Source organism: Numida meleagris, chromosome 4, assembly GCF_002078875.1.
Source record: "Numida meleagris isolate 19003 breed g44 Domestic line chromosome 4, NumMel1.0, whole genome shotgun sequence".
NCBI lineage: Eukaryota > Metazoa > Chordata > Aves > Galliformes > Numididae > Numida > Numida meleagris.
Genome location: NC_034412.1, coordinates 75,368,536 through 75,391,791, shown reverse-complemented (window position 1 = coordinate 75,391,791; position 23,256 = coordinate 75,368,536). Strand labels below are relative to the sequence as shown.

The 23,256-nt window shown below is 41.0% G+C and overlaps 1 protein-coding gene across 1 annotated transcript in view; it reads left to right on the top strand.

Moving 5' to 3' along the window:
* Positions 3,022–23,256, top strand: part of UBE2K (ubiquitin conjugating enzyme E2 K) — a 39,575-nt gene continuing 19,340 nt past the window's right edge. Inside the window, exons 1-3 of the mRNA XM_021395737.1 lie at positions 3,022–3,302; positions 17,226–17,319; positions 22,274–22,332. Of these exons, the coding sequence (XP_021251412.1) occupies positions 3,240–3,302; positions 17,226–17,319; positions 22,274–22,332 (216 nt within the window). The 5' untranslated portion in view covers positions 3,022–3,239. The remainder of the gene's footprint in view (positions 3,303–17,225; positions 17,320–22,273; positions 22,333–23,256) is intronic.

Here is a 23,256-nt window from a genome sequence, read left to right as displayed (position 1 = left end):
AGAACTTAGGCTGATGCCTTGAATCACTGACCTTGGTTTATAAGCACTGATCCCACAAACTTTCCTTCTGCAGTAATATTGCATAGCTACACCTTCATTTAATACACTGCATCTCCTGCTCCCACTTCCAGAAGTATTTCAAAGCATCATGCCAAACATACCCAATGCACAGATACTCAGAGATGTACCATTCAGTCCCATCAAGACCAACAGATAATTTTCAGTTAGTTTGCAAAAGCTGCTATTGAAAGAACTGTTTGCTCTAAGGCTAAAATGATGATGGGATTAATGAAAGAGCAATCTCTCGAAATGAGATATGCAACAAATTTCCATAATACAGAAAGAGAGCTGAATACTTAGAAGGGACTACAGTTTTATATTTTGTGTGGATTTTATGGATTTTTCTAAGGGTGAAAGACTAATGAGAATTTAATTCAGAGGATATACACAGAATTGTACTACCAACATGTTATAAAACATATAATGAAGTCAGATATAGTATTCACTGAAATCATGTAAAGAGGCTATGTTGTTATGTTTTCCTAAGCATTTTCTATTATGGCCTAAAAGCCAGTGGAATCTACTGGAACATACAGAATACTACAGTATTGGAGGTATGTTATGATAACCCCAGCATGCTGACAGCGTAAGGTACCAGTGTTATGCAGTATTTTAATATGAGCAGAAATTGCCCCCACTCCTTTCTGTCTCCAAAAAAACCAAAATAGTCTTTTTATATTCTCTGTATTTTACCAAAGAGAAAATGAAGAGAAAAATGACCACAAAAATGGAGAGCTGGAGAAATATACAGTGAATATGAAACACCTGTGAGATAAGTGAAAAATGCCTGTTTTAAGGACCATCAAAAAGAGTGGGTTATGGTAAGGAAAAGAGAACAGTAATTGATATTAATTAGATTTGCTTTTTGCAGTAACAGACTCTGACATTTGTAACGCAAATGAGCACATGGAAATGATTCTAGATACAAACCAGGCAAAATCACTGCCCTTTACTGTGGCTGTTACTAGATGTCTACTACCTATAACATACAAGCACACTTACAAAGGATTCTGACACTTGATAAAGGTTATTCTTTCACTCTATTCAGAGCAAAATTGGAATATTAGAAACTTTTTACTACTAGGAGCTGTCTGGAAAGACATGAGGCATTCAACTTGGAGATTAGATGTACTGCCTTTTTTGTTTTTGTCCATAACACTCAATAGGAATTCAGCGCACCATAAACGTAGCTTTCATCCTAAAGCTCTGCAAAGCAGAGTTATTACCCCTGTTTCACAGGTGAGAACTTAAGGCACAGAGAAGCCATGACCTACCTTCTCAAAAGGAATACACAATCAAGATATGCCCCATTCCTGGGGGTGTTCAAGGCCACGCTGGATGAGGCCCTGGGCAGCCTGATCTGGTGGGTGGGAACCCTGCCCAAGGCAGGGGGTTGGAGCCCAATGATCTTTAAGGTCTCTTCCAGTCTTTCCATTCTATCATCCTGTGACTTTAATGTCTAAATTATTCTGAAGATGAAGGCCTAAGATCACACTGGAAGTCATCAAAACCAAATCTGGCCTAATGTGAAATTGTTCTTCTCAAAAAAGGTCTGAAAACCTCAGCTTGAGAAACTGCATTGTGTATTGTGTCAAAAACAAGCTTAGGTTTAAAGAAGATCTAATTTCATGAATAGATGCACGTGGTACAACAGTGTTGCAGAAAAATGGACTTTTTCCAGTCAAATCACAGGGGAAGAGTAAATACACGCAGAATAAGGACTATATGCATCTGTATATAGCTGACAGGATTTGCTGTAGTATTGTTTTTTTTTTGATCTGTTGGGCCCGTGCTTTCTTTAATGGAGCTGTAATAGCCAAAATGGTGTGTATACCAATGGAGATAAGCAGATAGCACTTCACATGACAGCCAGACCACAAGTAGACAATCCCAACCAGAAGCCACTACAATCAGTTCTAAAGAAATGGAAACTGTGTTGTGAAAAATGCCTCTTCTGTATGTTGTCTGGCACTGCACAGGAAGAACAGGCACTTCTATAGACCTCAGTGTCTCAAAGGCCTCTAGTTCCTGAACAAGCAACTGCTGCAAACGCAATCTCATGCTCCCCTCAGAAAACCTATCTACACCACTCTGTACCACGCCATATTTTGCACACCTCAGAAAAGCTGGGATAGTTCCTGGCATCCTATTTCAGTTTTCCAGACAGAGAACATCTGTGGGTTGTGGCTGCTGGTTCTGCAATACAATACAACAGCCCATTAACATGGGACTGACATTTCTACCATTTACTCTACTTTTAACATCTTGCAGCAGAATCTATGCAGAGGAATGGTTACTTGCATTGCATCCCCGTTACCTGCTCCTGGGCCTGCTGGGCCCAGAGTTCCCCAGTGCCATGTGAGGAGACTTCAGCACGTCGGAGCACGGGCACGAGGAGGGCGAGGAGCTGGGCTGGGAGGGAACGGCAGGCACTGCGGTTTTCTCAAGCGAGCATTTGAAAAATAATAGCTGGGAATTGCTGTATGGGCAGGCTGAGCAGATTCTCAAAGCGTGAGAGAAATCCGCTGGTTCCCAAGGACATGCCCAGTGACTTGCCAGCCAGATGTTCCCTCAGAGACACCTCAGGGGAACGCCGCTGCCCGGCCCGGCCCGGCCCTGCCCTGCCCAGCTGCCCTCAGCACTCCCGCGCTCCCTCGGGGCTCCGCTGTCCCCGCGGGGACAAGGCCGGAGAAACCGCTCCATCCCGGCTCAGCAGCCTCGGGGCCGGCCGGCGGCAGGGAGCGCTGCCAGGGCTCTGCCCGCACGCTCTCCACCGCGCCGTCACGCAGGGCGCCGCTGGGGAGCAGCCCTGCCCGCGGCACCGCGAACCGCAGGTGTCCCCGGGGAGAGGCGCCCGCACCTCCTCACAGGGCTGCGGCAGCCTTCCCTCGGGGGCAGTGGGGAGGAGGAGAAGGAGGAGGTGAAGGAGAAGGTTGGGGGGGGGCGTCCCCGCGGCAGCTCTTCGCCCACCCACGGCAAACAGCCCCTCTACCCGCGCTGCGCCGCGCACACCGCGGCCCCGCCTGAGCGGCGGCAGCGGAGCCGGCAGCCGTACCGCGCATGCTCGGCAGCCGCCGCCATTTTGGTGGGGCCGGGAGTTATCCAGCGGGAGCGGCGGCGGCGGCGGAGCTCGCTGGGCCCGGCTCGGAGGTGGCGGCGAGTGGGTGCCCGCTGCGGAGATGGCCAACATCGCAGTGCAGAGGATCAAGCGGGAATTCAAGGAGGTGCTGAAGAGCGAGGAGGTCAGAGTCGCTCCCGCTGCGCGCCGCCGCCACCCTTCCCCTCCTTCGCGGTGGGAGTGCGGGAGCGGGGGAAGGAGCGGGCGCCCGCCGGCCTGCGGGAGACCCTGCTGCCCCGCGGCCCCACCTCCCCGCGCCGGGGGTGGGATCGTGCCGAGGCCTCGGGGAGGGGAATGGCGATTCCCGAGGAGAAGGGACCCGCCGGAAGATGGGAGAGTGGGTGGCGGAGACCTTCCTCAGCGGGAGCCGGGGAACGGGGCCGGCCCGCCGCAGGCCGGGCGGAAAGCCCACGTTGCGGGCCGGGCGGTGCGGGGCGGCGCGCTGCCAGCCGGGCGGGTGGGGCCTGCCCCGGCCTCCTGTCCCGCCGCCCGCCCCTCGCGTCCCGCCGGGCCGGGGGGTGATGGCGGGGGCCGGGGGGTGCTTCGCCTCCAGCATCGCCTTCAGCTCGCCCCTCTGCTGCGGAGCCCGGGGTTTTAATATCTTGAATTTTTTGCAGGTAAACCTCTGTTTATTTAGGCTGTTTCTCTTCAGGATTTCCGTTATCCCAGTGTAGGTTCTTACCTTCAGGTGGATGGTTTTAGAACCTCCCTCATTTCTATCTCGTTACCCAGTCTCCCTCTTTTTCACCAGCATCTTTCTGAAATGATGTGTACTTGAGGGCATGGACGGTTGGTAAGAATGGCCTGCTGCTCTCAGGGAGGCACTAAGGAAGTTCGGATCTGTTCAGGGGAATATTTATCAACCTTTGCGACATCACATCAGTATGGCTCTTGCTGTGCCCGTATCTGAGTTGGTGAGCGTCATCCAGATAGGATTTAATAGTTGTGTCGTCATCATCGTCCTACTTGGGATGATGTTGCAGGTTAGATGCTGGTGAAATATTAATGGGAGTGTGTAACTCCTAAAGCTGGTGTTCTAGAAATCTGGACATGTTAGCAAGGAAAAGTCGAGAGGATTTCTTTTAAATTATAGTTATGGTTTAAGGAAAATGTGTTTAGTGTAACAGTAGTTGATATACTTTAAAATTAAGTGTGCTAACAGTGTCATTGCTATATAACTTGGACAAGCCCCTTGAAGGAATATACAGGCCTGGTTCTACAACTGCCTTAGAGCCCAGGCTGATGTAGCCAAACTCTGTCACAGTGGTCACCACACCAGAAGTGCATGTGAACTGAGAGAAAATTCTCAGTGGCTTTCTTTGTACTAAAGCTACCAAGTCTAAACCCTCTACCCCATATGACATAGCTGATATTTGGAATTGCTGTCTACTAGCTTCAAGAGTTTTTTCCCTTAGCTTTATTTAGGGGGAAAAGGGGAGGGGAAGAAAACTTCCCTAGTTTTAGGGGGAGATCCATGCTGAATTTTTTTTTACAGTAAAGGTTGGATCCGGAGAGCGTGTTTTTCTCTGTTTCTGTTGGTTTAGTCTGTGCATTGAAGAGCTCAGCATAGAATGTTATAAATAAATAATACTATGAAATGCTTTTAATCTGCACAAAACTCCCCGCAAAGACCCTGATTCTTACAAAACTAAAATTATGAGATCTTAAAATTAAAATGCATTACCTTAACATTTTTTTCCCCTGCCATTAGCTAGCCATATATGAGTATTATATTGATAGAGTGATTTATGTGGAATTGCTGTTTAAGGATATACTAATTCTCCTATCATGAAGACAATTTTGGCATTCATCAGTGCCTGCAATTTAGACAACCATAGAGTATTTTGCATGTTTGTATGCTCAAAGGCAGTCAGACTGTGGTATCAGTAGTACCACTAACGTGAAAACACATGCAGTGAGATGAAGAATGCTGGATGGAGGTGTAATTAAATGTACAAATCAAAGAGGAAATAATTGTGTGTTTTTTCTGTATGATTTATGTACTAAAATTAGTCTTAAACCTTGTTCCTTTAAAAGAAAAAGAAACCCAAATGGTGATGCTAAATTTGTTACTTAGAAGTTTAAGTCCCTCTCTGAAGGCAAAGTGACTCATGTTATTTGCACTTTAATTATTTTTCATTTGGTGCTTTGAGCTACACCTGAGCACAGAGAGCAGCCCCTGTTTCTCTGCAGATGCAGTAGGAGTGCAGATGCCTGGGGAGGAGTTTGGTGCACTTGGAAGGAATACAAGAGGGGGTTTGCTCTCATCTTCCAGAACTCATCTTGGGACAGAAATAAGATGGTAGAACCAGGAATGTTTAAAAGGGAGAAGCTGGATGGTATTTAACTTCTGCAACTGGAAGCACCAAATTTCACTGCTAAATATTGGTAAAGAAATAATTCTGAAAAGTGTGTTTATTCTTGCTGTAGATGAGGTTTAATATTTATATGAGTAAATATACTTAGTGCTTTCTGTTTCTGTGACATTAGATAGTATTTCTGGGAAATCACTACATCAGTTTTCAGTTTTGTCTTGCTCTCTGGCTTGCAGGTTGGAACCGAGGGATTTTTGATGTAGGAGGAGGGGTTGACAAAGCATTTAAAATCTTCTCACACTTGAGTGTTTTTGCCTTTTTTTTTTTTTTAGTATTTCTGGCTTTTTTTATGAGGCCTTCACATTATCTTAAGGAATGGAATTTTGTAGAGAACCTCACAGCTTTACATCTTTGGAGTTTATGAATGAGGTATGTGAGTCTCTCAACAATTTCCTTGTTGAGAGTGCTCTCCAGAGTAGGATGCTTTTCACTGTTGCGTAGAAGTTTTTAAAATTCTCAGGTTGATGATGTCCTGCATATTCAACAAAGGTGAAGCTACTAGTCTAGGTAATAACTTGACTAGTGACATGTATATTAGAGGGCACCATATTGTACCTGTATTAAAACTTTAAATAGTACACTGTAATTAACTTGTACAGTGTTTCAAATCATAGTCTAGGCAAGGCATCAGTTGCTTTCTTTTTCTTCTTTCATTTCATTAATTTATCTTGTTAGTTTCATGGGTTAGGCTAAATTAAATTCCAAAGTAGCAAAAATATTCTGAATGGAAGTATGAGGCTACAGCTTGATGGAGAAACTAACAATTGGTGAAGGGAGAATAATAGCCCAATTTCTTTCTTTCTTTGGTGAAGGTTAGCTGGTATTATTTCAGAATAGGGTTACTGGAATGCAACAGAGGCTGGCCAGATTCTTACCTTCTCTGTTTGTAAGCAGCTATTTTATGAGGGGAAGGATCTGGCATTTGACAATGAGTGCTGAAAAACATCGTGTTCATTCATGGACCGGTGCTGACAAGTGGTTGTAGTTCATCAGGCATGTTAACATGTGAATCTTTTTTCATATTTTAATTTAGTACCACGTGTTGTGCTTTAAGGAATGATATCATGCTAGCAGTAGAGGATTCAAGGTGAAATGACCATCCAATAACTTTATCATGTAGAAATGTAAGGAGCTTTCTGGCCATGTCTAAGTCAAACACTGCTATGGAGTGAAACTGCTTCTCTGTGGCTTTGGGGGTAACACTTTGGTAAACACAGCTTCTTCCTGGCAAGAAAAGTGTTGGTATTTCTACCACAAAATGTTCCTCTTCCATATATCAAAAAGCAGAGGTTTATCTGCATGGAAGGTAAACACAGATAGAGCTGCAAATAAATTAAACTCAACTGTAGTTGAAGAATATGAGTATCTGCAAGAGCAGATACGTGCAGTAGCAGTTAAAATTTGTAACTTGAGTTCAAAATAGTTTTCAAATGGAAATGGTATTTTGATGGCGAAAACTTAGTTGCATCGTTTCCAAGAAGGAAGTCGATGTTTGTTCTGAACTCTACTGTGTGATTTTGTGTTGTAAAAGTGAAGGGGAAAAGGGAATAATAACAATCATGCTCCATATTGTGTCCCTTCCTAGGCTTGTAGTGAGTAGCTCTAGTGTTTGTTTGCTTCTAGTGATCTTGGGATTCTTGGCAGTTTGTAAGCTGCTAAGTGATGTCTTCTTGGTAATTGGGAAAGACATGAACTAAGGTTCAGAAAAACTTCATTACATTTGGTTTGCTCATACTTGAGCAGTCTTAGGTGCTAGAAACTGAATTCGCTAAAATGGAAGCTTTTACTAGTGATTGTGCTTCAGTGTCATTAGAAAGGCCTGATAGATACTGTGGATGTTTTGTTTTTTTTCTTACCATTTGTTATGTAGGACCAGTGCAGATGTACAAAAATGAAATGTTTTCTAGTATGACTCCTGAGTCAGCAACGTAATATTTAAACAATGCCAACTTTCTGCTCTGGCATCTGTTTAAGTCTTGATTCGTGCAAATGGCCTATTGAGGTCAAGTGTAGGTTTAGTAAGTGCAGAGTGTGAGTAGAGCTAGAGTGGGCCTAGTTAATTAAAAAAAAAAAAAGGGTAAAAGTGAGAACTTCTAAAATGAAGTTGTTGTATTAGTACAATCTCTCTTAAGGCTCTCAGAAAACTTGCATATGGCCTCAGATTGGACAGCAGGGAGGCATCAGTGCATCAGGTACAGGCTGCTTTGCAGAGGGACACTGGGAGATGGGAGAGAGTCATGAGCTGACAGGAGCCTTGTGAAGTTAAGTGCTAAGTCCTGGATCTGGGAAGTAACACTTGCACATCAATACATATAGTCTGAGGACTGACCGGAGACAAAGCAAGTTGGCAAAAAAAAAAAAGACCTGTGGCAAAGAAGGCCGACTGCATATTGGGTTGTTTTAGCAGGAATGCAGCGAGAGGGATGAGGAGGTGGTTCTTCACTTTCCCGTGCAATTGTGAGACTGTATCTGGAGTGCTGTGCCCAGTTCTGTGAAAGAAATTAATGTACCAAAGTGAGTCCAGTAGAATCCCATAAAGGAGATTAAGGGACTGGAGTGTGTAATGTGAGAGAAGGGTTTAAGTGGCCATCTTTCTGCCCACCACAGGTATTTGACTCCAGAGGAGAATCACGCTCATTTCAGTAGTGCACAGGGATAGGATGAGAAAAAACAGGTGAAAGCTGGCACATGATAGATTGTGACTAGAACCTAGGAAAAAAAACTGCCATTACAGTTGTCCTTGTTTAACTGAATGGACAGAGAGACTGTGGAATCCCTATCCTTGGTGATATTCAAAAATTCAGTAAGACAAGTTCTTGAGCAGCCTACTCTTGTTGGACCTGCTTTGAGCTGGAGGTGGGGCTAGATGCCCTCCAAATGTCTCTTCCTGCATCATTTTATGTCTCTAGTATAGGTTTTTTTTTTTTAAAACTATTGGTGTGGTTGGCTTTTCTTCTTTGTGAAAGAAAATAACAGACAGAGGCTATAACTGAGGCCTTTGACAGGGTCCCAAAACAACATCCTTCTCTCCAAACTGAAAATATACAGATTTGATGGATTGACTGATGGATGAGGAACTGGTTGCAAGTTTGTACCCGGGGAGTGGTGGTCAGTGGCTCAATGTCTGGATGGGATCAGTGACTAGTGTTGTCTCTCAGGGGTAAGTGCTGGGACCAGTGCTGCTTAATATCTTCATCAGTGACATCAACAGTGGGACTGAGTGCACCCTCAGTAAGTTTAAACTAATATGAGAGAAAACGTTTTTTTACTGTAAGGGTAGTGAAGCACTAGAACAGATTGCCCAGAGTGGTGGTTGATGCCTCAACCCTGGAGACATCCAAGGTCAGGCTGGATGGGACTCTGAGCTACCTGATTGAGCTGTAGGTGTTCCTGTTTGTTGCAGGGGAGTTGGACTAGATGACCTTCAAGAGTCCTTTCCAACTCAAAACATTCTATGGTTCTATAACTGTCACCACACCTGATAAAATATTTTCTCCGTAAACAAATCAAAGATGTGTAAAGTAGAGTTTTTGTCTTTAACTAAGAAGTTTCTGCTGTTGTAAGATGATAATGAATCCTCTGTCCTCAAATTGAAGGCTAGCCTTTCCTGGTAGGTGCCAAGTTGCCATGATTTTTAGGTGGAATGAGTTCTGGGTTAGAACCATGAAGGTAGAATGGATATGAAATCCGTAGTGCTTCTGTAAGTTGCATTCATCTGAAATGTGAGGATCTTAACCAGAAAATAGCCATTTGTGGTGTCCTTCATACCTTGCTGGAAAGAACTCCACTGTGTATTTCGAACTCTGCCTATGACAACAGGTGAAACAAGGTTTAGATCTTTTTTTTTTTTAATTAGAGGTTACCAAAAAGGACACTGAAATGCCATAACTGTGCACCTTTTGGTTTTCTTAATTCTCTGTGGTGTGTTTGGTTATGTCTTCCAGTTTGTACTAGAAAATCACAGAATCACCTAGTTTGGAAAAGGCCTTCAAGATCATCAACCTGACCTAGCAAGCCCCGCTGTTACACCATGTCCCTTGGGCAAAGTAACTTGGGATGGATCTGTGCACCTCAGCCTTTAAAGGACTTGGTCCATAAGCTGCTTTTTCTTGTTAGTTAAAGAGTAATTTGCTCAGAACAAAGCACATTTACTAGGGTGTTTCAAGAAAAGTGCTTATTATTCTCACTTCTAAGGTGAACTTTCTGAACTATTGGTTTACTTGCATTTTACACCTGGAATACAATTGCACTTTTAAAGTAGTATTATGTAGGTACTAATGAACACTAGTGTTATTCATAACCCTGCTTAAATCTACCATTCAGTATACTCAGTGCATGGTACTAGTGATCATTTGACCAGACCTATGAGTTGGCCAAGTATTGGTAATAGGAATACTTCTGCAGGGAAGGCAAGTTCTGGCATTTTTGTTGTTAAGATGTATCCAAGATTTCCAGTGAATGGTATTCATTTTGGAAGAATTCCAAAGGTGCTGGAAGTTAGTAGAAAGCAGGAAAAACTTGGTAACCACTGAAGTCAGGCTCATTTGATTGTCTTTTGTAATCTTTTAAAAATCTGAGGAAATGTACAGTTGTTGGTCTCAGGACTGGGTTAGTAAGTTTAGGATTTGCGGTTAGGCTGCAGCTACAAGGTGCTGCCTTCTGACCACAACCATGTGGACCCACCCATAGTAAAAATTAGCCAGTCATTTAACCTTCCCAGCCTCCCATTCATTCTTCTGTGCTTGTTTCTAGGAGTTATTCTTTAGTAGGGAAGAAGTGTATGAGTTCTAATGTTAGTTCATTTTACTTGGTCTGAAATTTAAAGATGGTTACTGTTTTGTCATAGTTAACTTCTGTAAGTGTAGACGTGTGCAAGAAAGTACCGGTTAACAGCACAGTCTTGAGTTCTGCCTCATGGTCTTTCAGTCACGTTAAACATGTTAAATTAGTGCCCGTACTTAGTGTAGTTCTTCTGTTACTCACTGAGCTTGGTTTCTCAATCCAAGGATTATTGTCACTACTATACTTCATTTTTACATTAATAATTATTACTGGTATTACGTTGAGGAAAATGCTTTTTGTTGAACTTCATAGTTAATATGCTGGCTTTCAGTATCTGACAAACCAGGTAAAAACTTCGCTGTAATTAAGATGAAGAAAATTGACTTATTTTATCAAGAAGATGATCAGTGTTGAGAGATTACATTCTATGTAGATTGCTCTGAAAGTAATGCCTGCAATTTATTTGCACGGAAACTGTGTAAGAGGTACAAAGAGTGCAAGAACACTTTGATAGAGCAAATTCTCAGCTACAAAACACTATTTTTCAGCATAGCTAATGGTAGATGGTGACTATGCGTTTCCACCAGTGAAGAACAAGAGCCTGTATTCTATGCTTATAAAAATGTACACTGGCAGAGGTGACCTACTGTTGCCACTAGTGAAACGCACCACTCACTGCTCACATCCACAGATTGATCTCCGGAAACATTCAGCAAGCACCTGTGAATGTCAGTGGGTGCCATTTTTTTTTCTGCACGAGGGAATTCAGTGACATCCCTTTGTTCCATACGTGCTTCCGTGTCGGGTGTCATTTTGTCAGAGTGCCCCTCTGCTGCCATCTGTCACATGGCAACACCATGTAAAGGAATATTGATGGCAAGGTTCCATCTCTGCTACCGTACCACCAACATCCACCTCTGACATCGTGGGGCAACATAATAAAAGAGGAGGCGTTACTTTTGGAAGAGCCCTCGTATCTCGAGGGTTGTAGTCCACGTCTGCACTCCAAACCCAATGAGTGTTTTCCCTTTTTGACTTCCATGAAAACCTATCACTGTTAAGTCTTGTAATATTTGAATGGAGAGCACATGAATCTGCTTGCTGTGGGTATTTCATAAAATGGTTATCCACGTAATAAATGAAGTATCTCTGTGAGCAGCAAAAATAACCTTGTTTAAAGAGCAGGTCAGTGTCTGTTATTCTATTTTAACAGAATTGCCTTGGGTCTTTGGGTTGTTTCTGTAGTCATCAGCCTCCACATAGGAGAGAGATGTTATGAATACTGCTGGCTGCAGAAGAAGCTTTATTCAGCACTTATGCTTTATGGGACACTGGAAAAGTCAGTCAGTCATACCGTGTAACTCCACTTTGACTATGCATATGTATATGAGAGCTGAGCTCATGCTGCATGTGTATCATGCTTCTACTGGAATGTTAATAGGAACTATCCTGACTGCTTTTGTATGTTGTCACAAGATGCATAGAAAACTAACTTGTATTTGTTATTTCATCATTTCTATTCATTATTAGCCAGGGAGATCAACAGTTCATTAGGAAAACAAAACCAGCTAATGGTTGTGTAGGTCTAGTTGCTTTGGAAAATCAAGGTTTAAAGTTACACGCTTTCAGATTCTGAAATGTTTGTGTAGTATTTATGGAGGGGGAACAAATGGATTAGTCCATATTTTAAGTAGGTAGTTTAGTCCAAGCCAAGTACATATGACTTTTTATTTTAACTGGAATTAAACTGTGAGGAAGTATTTCTAAGTTTTTTGCTGTATTTAAGTAGGGGAGGCTATTGCGAAATGAAGAAGCATGTCCACGTGGAAATCACTGTAATGGTTTGTTATCTGCTCCTGCTCTGGAGTGCCTTAGAGCTGAGCCTTCATGGCGTGTAGGTGTAAGCCCTTTCACTTTGGAATAAGGGATTCTGTAGGTGAAGCTGGGATGGAAGAACTGTTCTGAACTATTTCCACGTGTACTCGACGAGTGAATTAGCATAATCAATTTAAAATGAGCTGAATCCTGCAATTCCTTTACATGTAGCATTGCTAGCAACCTAAGCAGAGTGGACTTAGAGTTCGCTGCAGGATCTGCCTCAAATAGTTCTGTGTGTTTATAAAATGACTATTTCCAAGTACAAATCAAACTATTAAAGCATTCTTTAACTATAGGGATTTCTCAGTTGTTTTGCATAAAAAAACAGAACTCTATGAAAAGATTGAGGAAATGTATCCTGCAATCCTATGGAATTGCTTGTTCATGTAGGCTTTCCTGATCTGCATTGTCCGGAGCAGGAGTCCCTTGCCCTGTGCCCCTTCTGACAGTCAGTATCTCAGTGGTACTCAGCTTAGGTTCCTGTTCCAGTTCTGCAACTCCTGGCCATGATTAATGCTTCTCGGTACTGTAAATATCATGTGTGGTTAAACAGATATAACCTATGTCTGTGTTAGGGCCCTTACATCAGCACAAGAGTGTAAGTGTGCTGCTGTGTATGCAACTTTCATGGCATGGATTCCCTAGTTTAACCACACCATCCTCCCAAGTGAGACAGGCTGTGACTGTATAACTGCACGAGCTTGTGCCAGCACAGCTGTGTCAGTTACACCTTTGCCTGCCCGTGACTGACCCAACTGTTTTGTCAGAAATAGTTTAGGCAGACACTAGAGGTGAAGTTTCAAAATACTTTTAGGCTGTCCTAAGGCAGTGCCAAGAAGCAGTGTCACATGCCTCTTGTAGCCTTGTTGCTTCCAACTTTTATGCTCCCTCTCCTAGTCTCAGTTTTCAGTGAATCAGATAAGGGAGTTGAGTTGAAATGGAGGAACCTTCTTAGTAAGGTACTTTGAACCCAGGTGCTTGCTGTGCAGCTGTATGAACGCTTGCACAGAGTCCTGCCGCCTTCATGGAGCTCTAGCAGGAGGAGAGGGCAACCTTGGCAGCTGTTCAGCTGGTCTAAGCTGCTGCAGCTGGGGGTAAAGTGATGTTTTAGCAGCTGAATATAGCAAGAACCGATATTTAGATACTTTAAAGAAAGTTTTAGTAAAATTTATTTTTTTGCAAAGTCTACTCTAGCTCTTGCAAGATGAAGATGATTTTCGTACTTGAGATGTTTTGTCTTCTTACAGAACAAAATCCGGCTAGGGTTGTTATTGTATCTAAATACATGTAATAATACAGAATTTTAAAGTTGACGTAGGTTTAATCTCTTGTTAAATATATTAATCAGAATTTGAGATGAATTTATGTTAACACCGGTCAATGAAAACTTTTGTATGTATGCCTTAACAAGTACTACAGAAACATTCCGGGGTACTCATTTGTATCTCCTTAGATACATTCAAGTATGCTACACGTTAGTTACATAGTATATTGATTAATAGACAAAGAATCTTTTTCCATTAGTAGACAAAGCTAACTTGATTTCATTTTTTTTTTTTTGTAAAATGAGCGACTAGAAAATACATGTGAAGGTTGGATGAAATTGAATGCACAGTGTAGAAGAACTTCAAGACCAAAAGTGACAACAGGGCCAAAGGGTGCAAGAGTGTTCTAAGAAAATGCATTTCTTTGTATTGATCTTTTCTTATCTGGGAAAACTGCTCTTTAATGTACTTTAAACAGGCTTGCTTCCTTTCTTTTCCCGGCCCTGCCCCGCCCCAAACACTCAATGATGATGAGCGTTGCTTTGAAGGTCAGCAAGAGCTCTTCCTGCGAATGTGATGTACTGATCTCAACTGATTGTGCAGTACAGATAATTCATAGCCATGACTGACAGTTGTGACACTTCCGTTTCTCTTAACAAGCTTCAGGTTTTTTCTGGATCTGGATGCAATGTGCTTCCCGAGCTGCTCTAGGGGAGCAAAGGGTGAAGGAAGAGGGCTGGTTTATGCAGAAGGAAGGCCACAGAGCTGAAGGAAGGGAGGCAAATGTGATTGTAATAATGCATACGGGGTCTAACCAGTTGGTCTGAAAAGAAGACTAGAGCACTAGTGTGATGCGGAGATGCATTTAAAAAGAAAAAAACCTATTCCTAATCTTCCTAGAATATTGAGGGAAAAACGAGGAGGGAATGACGCTGTGCCTTGCATACACTGCTTTAATCCTCCTTTTTCTCATTTATTATCAGTCTTGATCAAAATCATTTTAAGGTGAGATGGTGTAGCATTGGTTCTTGTAGATTCCTTGAATAAGGTTTTGGTGTGGGTGGAGCATTTTCATCTTGTCAAGGAATATTAGTGGGAATTGTTACAAAACTTCTCTGGAACTGTGGAAGTAAATGCTGCTAGCAATGGCATGGCTCAGATATTTCAGGAGTTGTTAGCCCAGTGATTTAGTTACCAAATTGGTTACCAACTGGAGGTGCAGCTGTTTTAGGCTTGGCATGGAAGAGTAATGAGGTCTTTGTAGGAGAAGCGCTTCAGGGAAAATCAGCTTGTGCTGTGTGGTCGCAGGTTGGATCATGAGTTGTGCAGCGAGGACCGCTGGTGTTGGAGAAGCATGCTGCTGGAGCGTGTAACACAATGCTGCTGGTGGCAGCTTCATACAGGCAGCCCTGATGGCTGTGTGGAAGGCCAGGGATTTTTTTCTGTTAGAGCTGCAAAGATGAAGTGCTTTTATCCTGTCTGATCCTCATTAAGAGGAAATGTTATAGGAAAACACCCCGGATTTAATTAGATGAATAATCAGTACAGTTAAATGTTAGTCATTACTCTGGAGACGTGGACAAAAGCAAGAACTGGCAAAGCCAAACTGAGCTGCGCCTTGAAAAGTCCATCAATGTGGTAGGAAAAGGATCCTTCAGCTACATAAATAAGTCCTTTCATTATATGAGGACATGGTGGAACTGAAGTATGATCCCCAAAATAAATTAATCCTTTCACTGAGACAGTGTGAGGCAGGCTCTTCGATCTCTTCAGGATTGTGCACAGAGGAAGTAGCTACAGCGATAGACCCCATCATCTCCCGGGGGCACTGGGCTTGCTGGTTGGTGAAGGAACCAGTCCTGGGGTTAGCAGAAATGGGTGCGTGCTTGTTTCCACCAAAGTTAAAATTAAGAGGGATTTGTGAAAAGCTCCTGGTGTGGTATTAATTGACATGGAAAATGAAAGTGGGTATCCAAGCTGCTACATCAGCATGGAGGGCCTTAGGGAAAACACCAAGGTAGAAATGCTGAGTAGAAAATGAGTAAGTTATAACATGGGTTGACTGCAGATACCGCCATTGGCTTTCTGGTCAGGCTGTGCTCCTTCTACATGTTGTGGAAGCAAAGTTCTGAAGGGTTCTTTGAAAGAAAATTCTCTGGTCAGACAACTTCTCTGAAGAGTAGGAAAAATGAAAATCAATCTAAAGTCTCTTCAGATGTAAGGAATACAATTTTATCAGTTCCATTAATAGCTTCCTTCCTTTCTCTGAGGTCTTTTCTAAAGTCATGAAAGATGACACAATGCCTGATGCTAAATTTAAAATTAAAAAAAAAAAAAAACAAACTAGTCAATATCTTTAAGCAAGACACTAATAATTAAATACTGACCTTCAATTTTGGGTGTGCGTGGTGTGGTCTTAAATTTGTAATGTAGTTGAATCTGTTCTTTGAAGCCCTCTGCTTGGCTGTGCGGTCTCACGTGCTGCTTCCCTTCTGTGGGTTGAGGGGTTTTTACCCAAATTCTAAAGGCAGGTGCGTATAACTAGAGGCGTTTAAAAACAAAAAAAAAAAGTCCCAAATCACCACTGGATTAATTTAGTCGAACTTCTATTTGGTATTCTTCACGTGGCGAAACTGTTGCTTAAACTTTGCCTTTTCTTATTTTTCTTTTTATCTGTGAGCATCACTGGTCTGAAAAGCTCACCTTTTTTGGTGGGTGAGACTAAATCTATAGAACATTTATGGAAAGGAAATAGGGAATCTCCTAGCGGCTGTTCAGTGAATTCTGCATCGTTAGCTCTTCACATCATTGGTAAATCTGAGAAGCAGTTGATGACAACCATCATCTTCACGTTCTAATGCTATGGGAAGACAGTACAAAATTTTGTGAAGAAAATCCCGTGCAATTCAGGAAATCCCTGTTGTATTCAGTGAGCACTGCAGACACAGCAGCAGAATGGACAAACCTTTAGTAACTTCTAAAAATGTCACGGTGTTTCTTTCTAAAAGGGGATTTTGTTTTGCCTTGTCAAAAAATGTTACTGACTGAAGGATGTGTATGGATTTCATTAATACTGCTCTTTGGACTTGAAAGGCGAATTCAGTGGAACATATAGCTCTGGCTGAGCATCAGAAGTGTTTGCTGGAAAGCACGTGTGTCCTTGGTATCAAAATAGTGTTTTTATTTTGCAGGCAAGTTGGTACGGGTGTGAAAATGCTGAGGAGGTGACAATGAAATTCGAGTGTATAAATAAATAGTACCTTATGCCTAAATATTAAAGATAAACATGATCTTAAATGAGACTCCAGCATTCTGTTCAGATTATCGGCTCGCTCAAAAATAAGGAGCGCTCCATTTGGGGATGTCTTTCTTATTTCAGTGAAAGTGACAATTATGTCTATTATTATTCTAGTAGCTCTAAACCAGAAAAAAAAGACAGCATGTAATTCAGCTAATGTAGTTTTAGCTGGTTTAACAGATCAATCATCATTTAAATAACTAATTAAAAAAAATAACTTCAGATACTGCGGAGTTGCTTTGCTTATTTTAGTGATAATACAAAGGAAATTAATGATGTTGCTAATGCTTTGCAGATTATTTTTATTGGAGGAGAATTCCAACTGGAAGATCCACTTTAGGCCATCGTATTTAAAAAATAAAAGCAATTCTAAAATATAAAGTCTATTTTGGGGGCAATCTATATGTCAGATGCTTACTTACGACTCTTTTTCTCTGTTTGTTTTTAAGACGAGCAAAAATCAAATTAAAGTAGATCTTGTAGATGAGAATTTTACAGAATTAAGAGGAGAAATAGCAGGACCTCCGGACACACCATATGAAGGCAAGTAAAGTTTTTGTGTATACATTCACTGTGCTTTTTGTGTGTCTTAAGATGCTTTGTTTGTAAAATTAATTAACAGCATAAAAACTAAGAGCTACGTGTTTTAAAATGTTTATTTTTAAAAATACAAACTAGAAGTTTTTTTAAGCAGCTTAGCACGTGTTGCCTGGTGCACCTGTTGTACAGCAGGACAGACTGCACCGCGCAGCTTACACCTGTACATCTGATATTGGGCAATGGGTACAACGCTGGCTTTGTTTAGTGTTAATAATTTTAGATGTGTTAGCCGTGTAACATCAAGAAACTAAGTTTCAGAGTCTCTTATAACTTCACGTGCATTTCTGTGGTTGAATGTGATGGTCCTTCAAAAACGTACGGTTACCCTGTCTGAGGAGAATGCCACTGCAAGTTAAATTTGGGATTACTTTCAGGCATCCATGGGTCCCTGTAATTAATTTATACTGGAGTGGGGAATCAAACAACTTGTTTACAGCTGTCTACGAAAGTTACCCTACTGAGTCTTTAGTTTGGTAAAGCTGATAGCAGTAACCACACACTTCAAGTAATCACCCATTTCTTCAGACTGGAAAAAGGGAGGTAATTCAATACGTACTGAAAAACAAACAAACAAAAACCCTTAGAAGCTAATGGAGCATACATGGTCAGAGATACCAAATAACTCACTAGTGCTTACATCTGTGAACACTCTATCTGTGTATGATAAATGTGAAGCTGATGGAGATGCTTTCTATTAAAATTCCTAGATGATAAATGATGGTGGTTTTTAAAAGGTTTTTTGAGTTACTTCTAAATGTTGTTTTACCAGAAGTTCCTAAGCCACGCATCTACTTTGTTTGAATTTTTAGCTAAACTTTCAGTAAACAAAAATGTTTCAAGGAATACTGCAGACAAATTGTTTTGATGAGAACTTAATCAGTTTTCCAAGCTCTCAATTGCTCTAGTTTTCTGTGCCTCAGGGCCAAGATTGGAATTTGAGGATTGTTCAGATACGTGCTGTTTATCATTGGTCTGAAAGTTAAATTCTAATCAGTTGGGAAGATACCTGAAAACCGTTGTAGGTATAGGTGTACATGCACTCAGAAAGCACTGGTGGCCACTGCTGGAAATCTGTTTGTCGCGGCGTTGTGGAGAAGCTCCATGAAGCTGCTTTTCTGGGCTAGCAGCTGCTGGTGCAGTAGCACAGACGAGTAAGGGAGGTTTCTCCAGCGCTCCTCCGACTGGCACCCAGTGAAAGAGGAGGAAACAAACCAATAAAGGGTGGAGAATATTGGCAGAGGTGAAGGTGCCTAAAACTGAGGAGAAAAGAAATGAAGGGAGGGAGCAGAAAAGTGGAAGTATCTGTAATAGTAGGGATGTTCCCCTCCAGAACTCCAGTCCTGGAGTTTGTCTGTTGTCAAGGAAATAACAGCAGTTCTCCCCCGTCTTCCATGTCTCTGTACCTTCCTCTCATCAGTCACCAGTGTTTAGTTGACAGAAGATAATAGTTGGAAAGAAGATAATTTCTTCGGGTTCTAACACGTGCCTTCAATTTGAAAGGAGAACTACACTGCAGACATGAATGTACAGTCCTTCTGATAAACCTGCTTGGAAGTTGATACTTCTGCTTAGTGGAATAATTCTTTTGAAAATATAGTTGGTGCTGTAAAACCAGTCTTACTTATAAGATGTAAAGGTTGGAAGTATTTGGATACTCGGAAACATCTCAGTTATTTTTGTTTGGAAAATGTTTTGAGAGTTAGTACAATGAAAGATGTATCAGCATGACACAAAACTTTAAAACTTCACATCAGTTCATGAAGAGGCTAAAAATGGTTTTAATACACGTCTGCAGAACTGGATTCTGTGCTATGCTGGATAATTCCAGCTGGACCAAAATTTCAAAAATGGAGCATTGTGTTCATACATTCAGTGTGTCTAGCTAATGAAAACTGGCAATGCGGTCAGTGCTCAGCTTCTGATGGGAAGTGCAGGCATAGTTGCATACATGCTAATGAGTACATTTAATGATGCGGATGAAAGGATATACTAGGTATCCTGTTTTGGGGGGAAGTAGGGCAGAACTATTATGAATACTTACTGTGGCAGGAATACCATGGAAAATAATATGACCATACGCTTACTTGAACCTGCAAGATGTATACACCAAGAGGCAAAATTAAAGTTTCCAGCAGCCCATTTTTGGTATTTCCTGACGTTTGAGTTCTTCAAACGTTAATATTTCTGTAACATAGTTTTATGCATTTATGCTCTTGTGTAATTACAGATGGCTTGCCAGTGTGTGTGTGCTTTTTATTTTATGACTAAAGCGGAAATGCATGCTGCATAATTACTGACTGATTTCCTGTCACCTACGGTCTGAACAACAATACAACATGTACTTTATAGGGAGAAGCTAACTAACACGGCCGTTCAAGTCAGACCCTTCTGTGATATAGGAGGGAGTTCTAGGGCTGTTGTGAAGTAAAAGAATAATAATATTTATAATTGACCTCAGCTGAAGAGGTATCTGAAAACGAGCTGCTGCTATAGGGTTTTTTGTAGGCCATATTGGGTCATTAATTGGTTTCAGTATGACTGAGAGGAGGAATGCAACCTATTCTTGACAAATGTACAGATTTGATTTTTCTGCAAGCGTTGTCAACTCATACTTACCAATTTTCAGAATATTACAGGACACAACTACCACTGTAACACTGTTGCTTTCCTCTTCAGAACACTCATTTGAAGAGAGGCCCTTTAAAAGTCTGTTAGCAGCTGTTTTACTTGAATTCTTGTCAATAGTTTTTACACGCTGTGTAATAAAGATATTAACTTCAAGCCAGATTTGCATGTGAACCAGTTATTGAAGGAATGTCTGAGTGTAAATTCCACAAGAAGAATTATTAAAACGTAGTCTAATTCTATCAGGAGATGTACTTTCCAAGAAGAGTGCAGGAGGAATGTTCTTCCATTAGCGGTTAATCTGATCTCTTGTATTAAATGCTGGAAAAAGGTCGTACAAATGCATACCCCCTTTTTCTAAAGAATAAAGAAAACAGCAGAAATATTAGCATTTTAAACAGTGTTGAGGAAATGAAGTTAATGACTGTCCAGACTTGTTCAGTTTATTCCATCTTCAGATCCACTGATTTCACTGTAAACCTCAGTGCACAACAACTGTGCTTAATAAGTACCATTGCCAACTTACTGGTCCCTGCTGTTTTAAAATCTTTCAGAGTTGTACATCCCAGCTGGAAAAATCTGGCAGCCAAGCAGACCATTGTGGAGAAGGCTTAATAGTCTGTCTTTTACAGGCACCATCTTAATGGCATGCAGAAGAAATGGTTATAGCCAAGGCTAGGATTCTTTATATAGTGTTACAAAATGGTGCGACCATGAAGTCATACAGGGACTGATGAATTTTAGTAATCCAGGAACACTGTAATAATTCTGTTTCTTGAAAAAATTGCTGCTCATTCAAACGAAAGAAAAAGCAAACTTAACAGTTACATCAACTACAGGCACTTAAGTGTCTTCAAAAATAATTTGCCTATGCTATCTTGTAAGCAAAGGCAAGCAGTCAGGTCAGAAATGATGGTAAGTTGGGGCTTAGTAGCCCTGTTATATTTTCTGCTGAATCTTTTGGAGTTACTGTAGAATTAATAAAGGGAGCTACATTTGTAGTAGGCACGGTAAAACATCAGCAGATACTAACCGTAACCGGTTTCAAGAGTACTATATTATACTGAATTACGTTTAAAAGTGTGAGATGTTGGTACCTTCCGATGTGTATTTCTGGCACAGGCAAAAGGTGCCATGGACTTAAACTGTTCAGAGTGTTACTTCAGGTTTTTGTCTTTTTTTCTGCACGTGCACCTTACTGCCTATATAGGGAGTACTCGAGGGCTTTTTTTGTATAGGGTTGTAGATAAGAAACTTTAGAATTCTAAAAAAAAAAAAGTGTATTTAATGATGGGAAAGATTTCTTTCAGAAAGAACACTGGTAGAATGAGGGGGAAAATTAGCAAGTGAGGAGCAATGTTTTCAGTTTATATAAAAACCAAGTGTCTAAATTGGTGCGTGTGTCTTGCTATGCTCTGTTCTTTTCATCGTTAAAATGATGCCTCTGCTTCCTGGCAAGTAAGCATGAGTAGGCAGAGATGGTTTGAGGTGGAAATCTTGAATGTTTAGATAATGATATAGTAACAGGCAGATGAAAACAAAATGTGTTTAGAGAAGGGCAGTAGAGAGTTCCATCTTTGAGATCGTGCTATCCTATATTACATGCTGTAATTCTACAAATGATATTAATAGTCTTAGTATTTGGAAGTACTGAATTGCAATGGAATTGTAAGTGCTATCTTCAGACAGTGACATAGAACGTAGGAGGATCCAATGCTGTTCCCACTTTTTTTTTTCTGAAGTATGGTGACTTAGATGGTGTTGTTGAATGTTCTCAGGTCTAGAAAGCTTAAGTGAAATTAACTTCAACAATATAATCTGAGAGGGGAGGGCAGGGAACCTGATTGCTAGTTATTAGGCAACAGAAGAGTCAAAATAATGTAACGTTACATATTCACCCTGTCCACTTCTGTGGCCTTTTGCTTCATTTGATGTCTGTTCTGGGATATTGATTTATATTTTAGTATATTTTACTTGCATAGAATGGAGAAATTGTAATTTTGGAAATAAATAACTACAGGTGAATGTACACAGTAATATACCTAAGGAATATAGATTCTGATTTGCATAAGCTGATATGACTTTATTTGGTATCACTAACATTCATTTATTTTTAAAGTATATGAAATCTAGAAATACCTTCTAGGTAATACTTCTTAGTAAATGTAAATTACTGGAAAATGTGAGATTTAGAAGCCTAAGTTTTGCTGCCGTAAGATTAAGCTTAATTTATATTCAGTTTTAACTTCTAATTTGTTTTTGTTTTCTGAAGGTGGAAGATATCAACTAGAGATAAAAATTCCAGAAACATATCCATTTAATCCTCCTAAGGTAATAAAAACATTTTTTTGTAAAAATAATTTGCCCAACAAGTTACTTTTGGTTACTCTTAGTTATCTGCTTGTGTACCCATTTGCTTTGTAGTACCCATCTTCCTTTTTTGATTCTCCTCTGGGCAGAAACTGAAACCATCTTTTCAAGGTAGAAATCACGCAGGATGTGTAACTGTATCCAATCAGAAATGCGCTGATTATTCTTCAGGGTACAAATTGATAAATTCTGGGCAGTGGTTTATTGACCCTCTTGTAGTTTCTTTTTGGCAAGATACGGTTTTCGGATAGTTTTTACTTGATGTAGAGAATATTGATTGCTGCCTGCCGCACCTTGGAGTCACTGAAGAAATGCTGTAATAGATAATTGTGTATTCTTTTAATTCTTTAAGCCCTGTATGCTATATTTGTAAAGTCTTACGTTTAACCTTCCAAGTTTTCTGTTAATAATTAAAGACGGCTAGACCTGCAGTTATTTTATGACCTAAGGACCAATAGAAATAATAGGGTTTTACTGCAGCTTTTCTGAAGGAGTGCATAAAATGTGTGCACAAGCATGGGAGATGTGAAAAGTGTGTTAAATTGACTTGTATGCTTCTGCAGCTCGCTGCCCTTCAATTTTACCTCATCTTTCTTGTGTCTCTCTAGCATTTTCAGTTTGTGACTCTGCTTCCATCTTAAATAGCGTTCAGAATAGCGTTTACTCCGGCTGGGCGCAGCTGCAATATTCCTGTAGTCTTGTTTGGTCCCTTCTTCAGTGGCTTATGATAAGCTAGCAGACTCCAGCATTGTCGTAGAGCTGTCTCACGGCTTCTCGATTGGCTTTCTGTTTAAGTCTGAAAGATGTCTTTGGCTAAGAATGTGTCCTGAACTGTGATTATTTTCACCCTGGTATGTAATAATGGGAAGGGACTGGGAAAGAGGA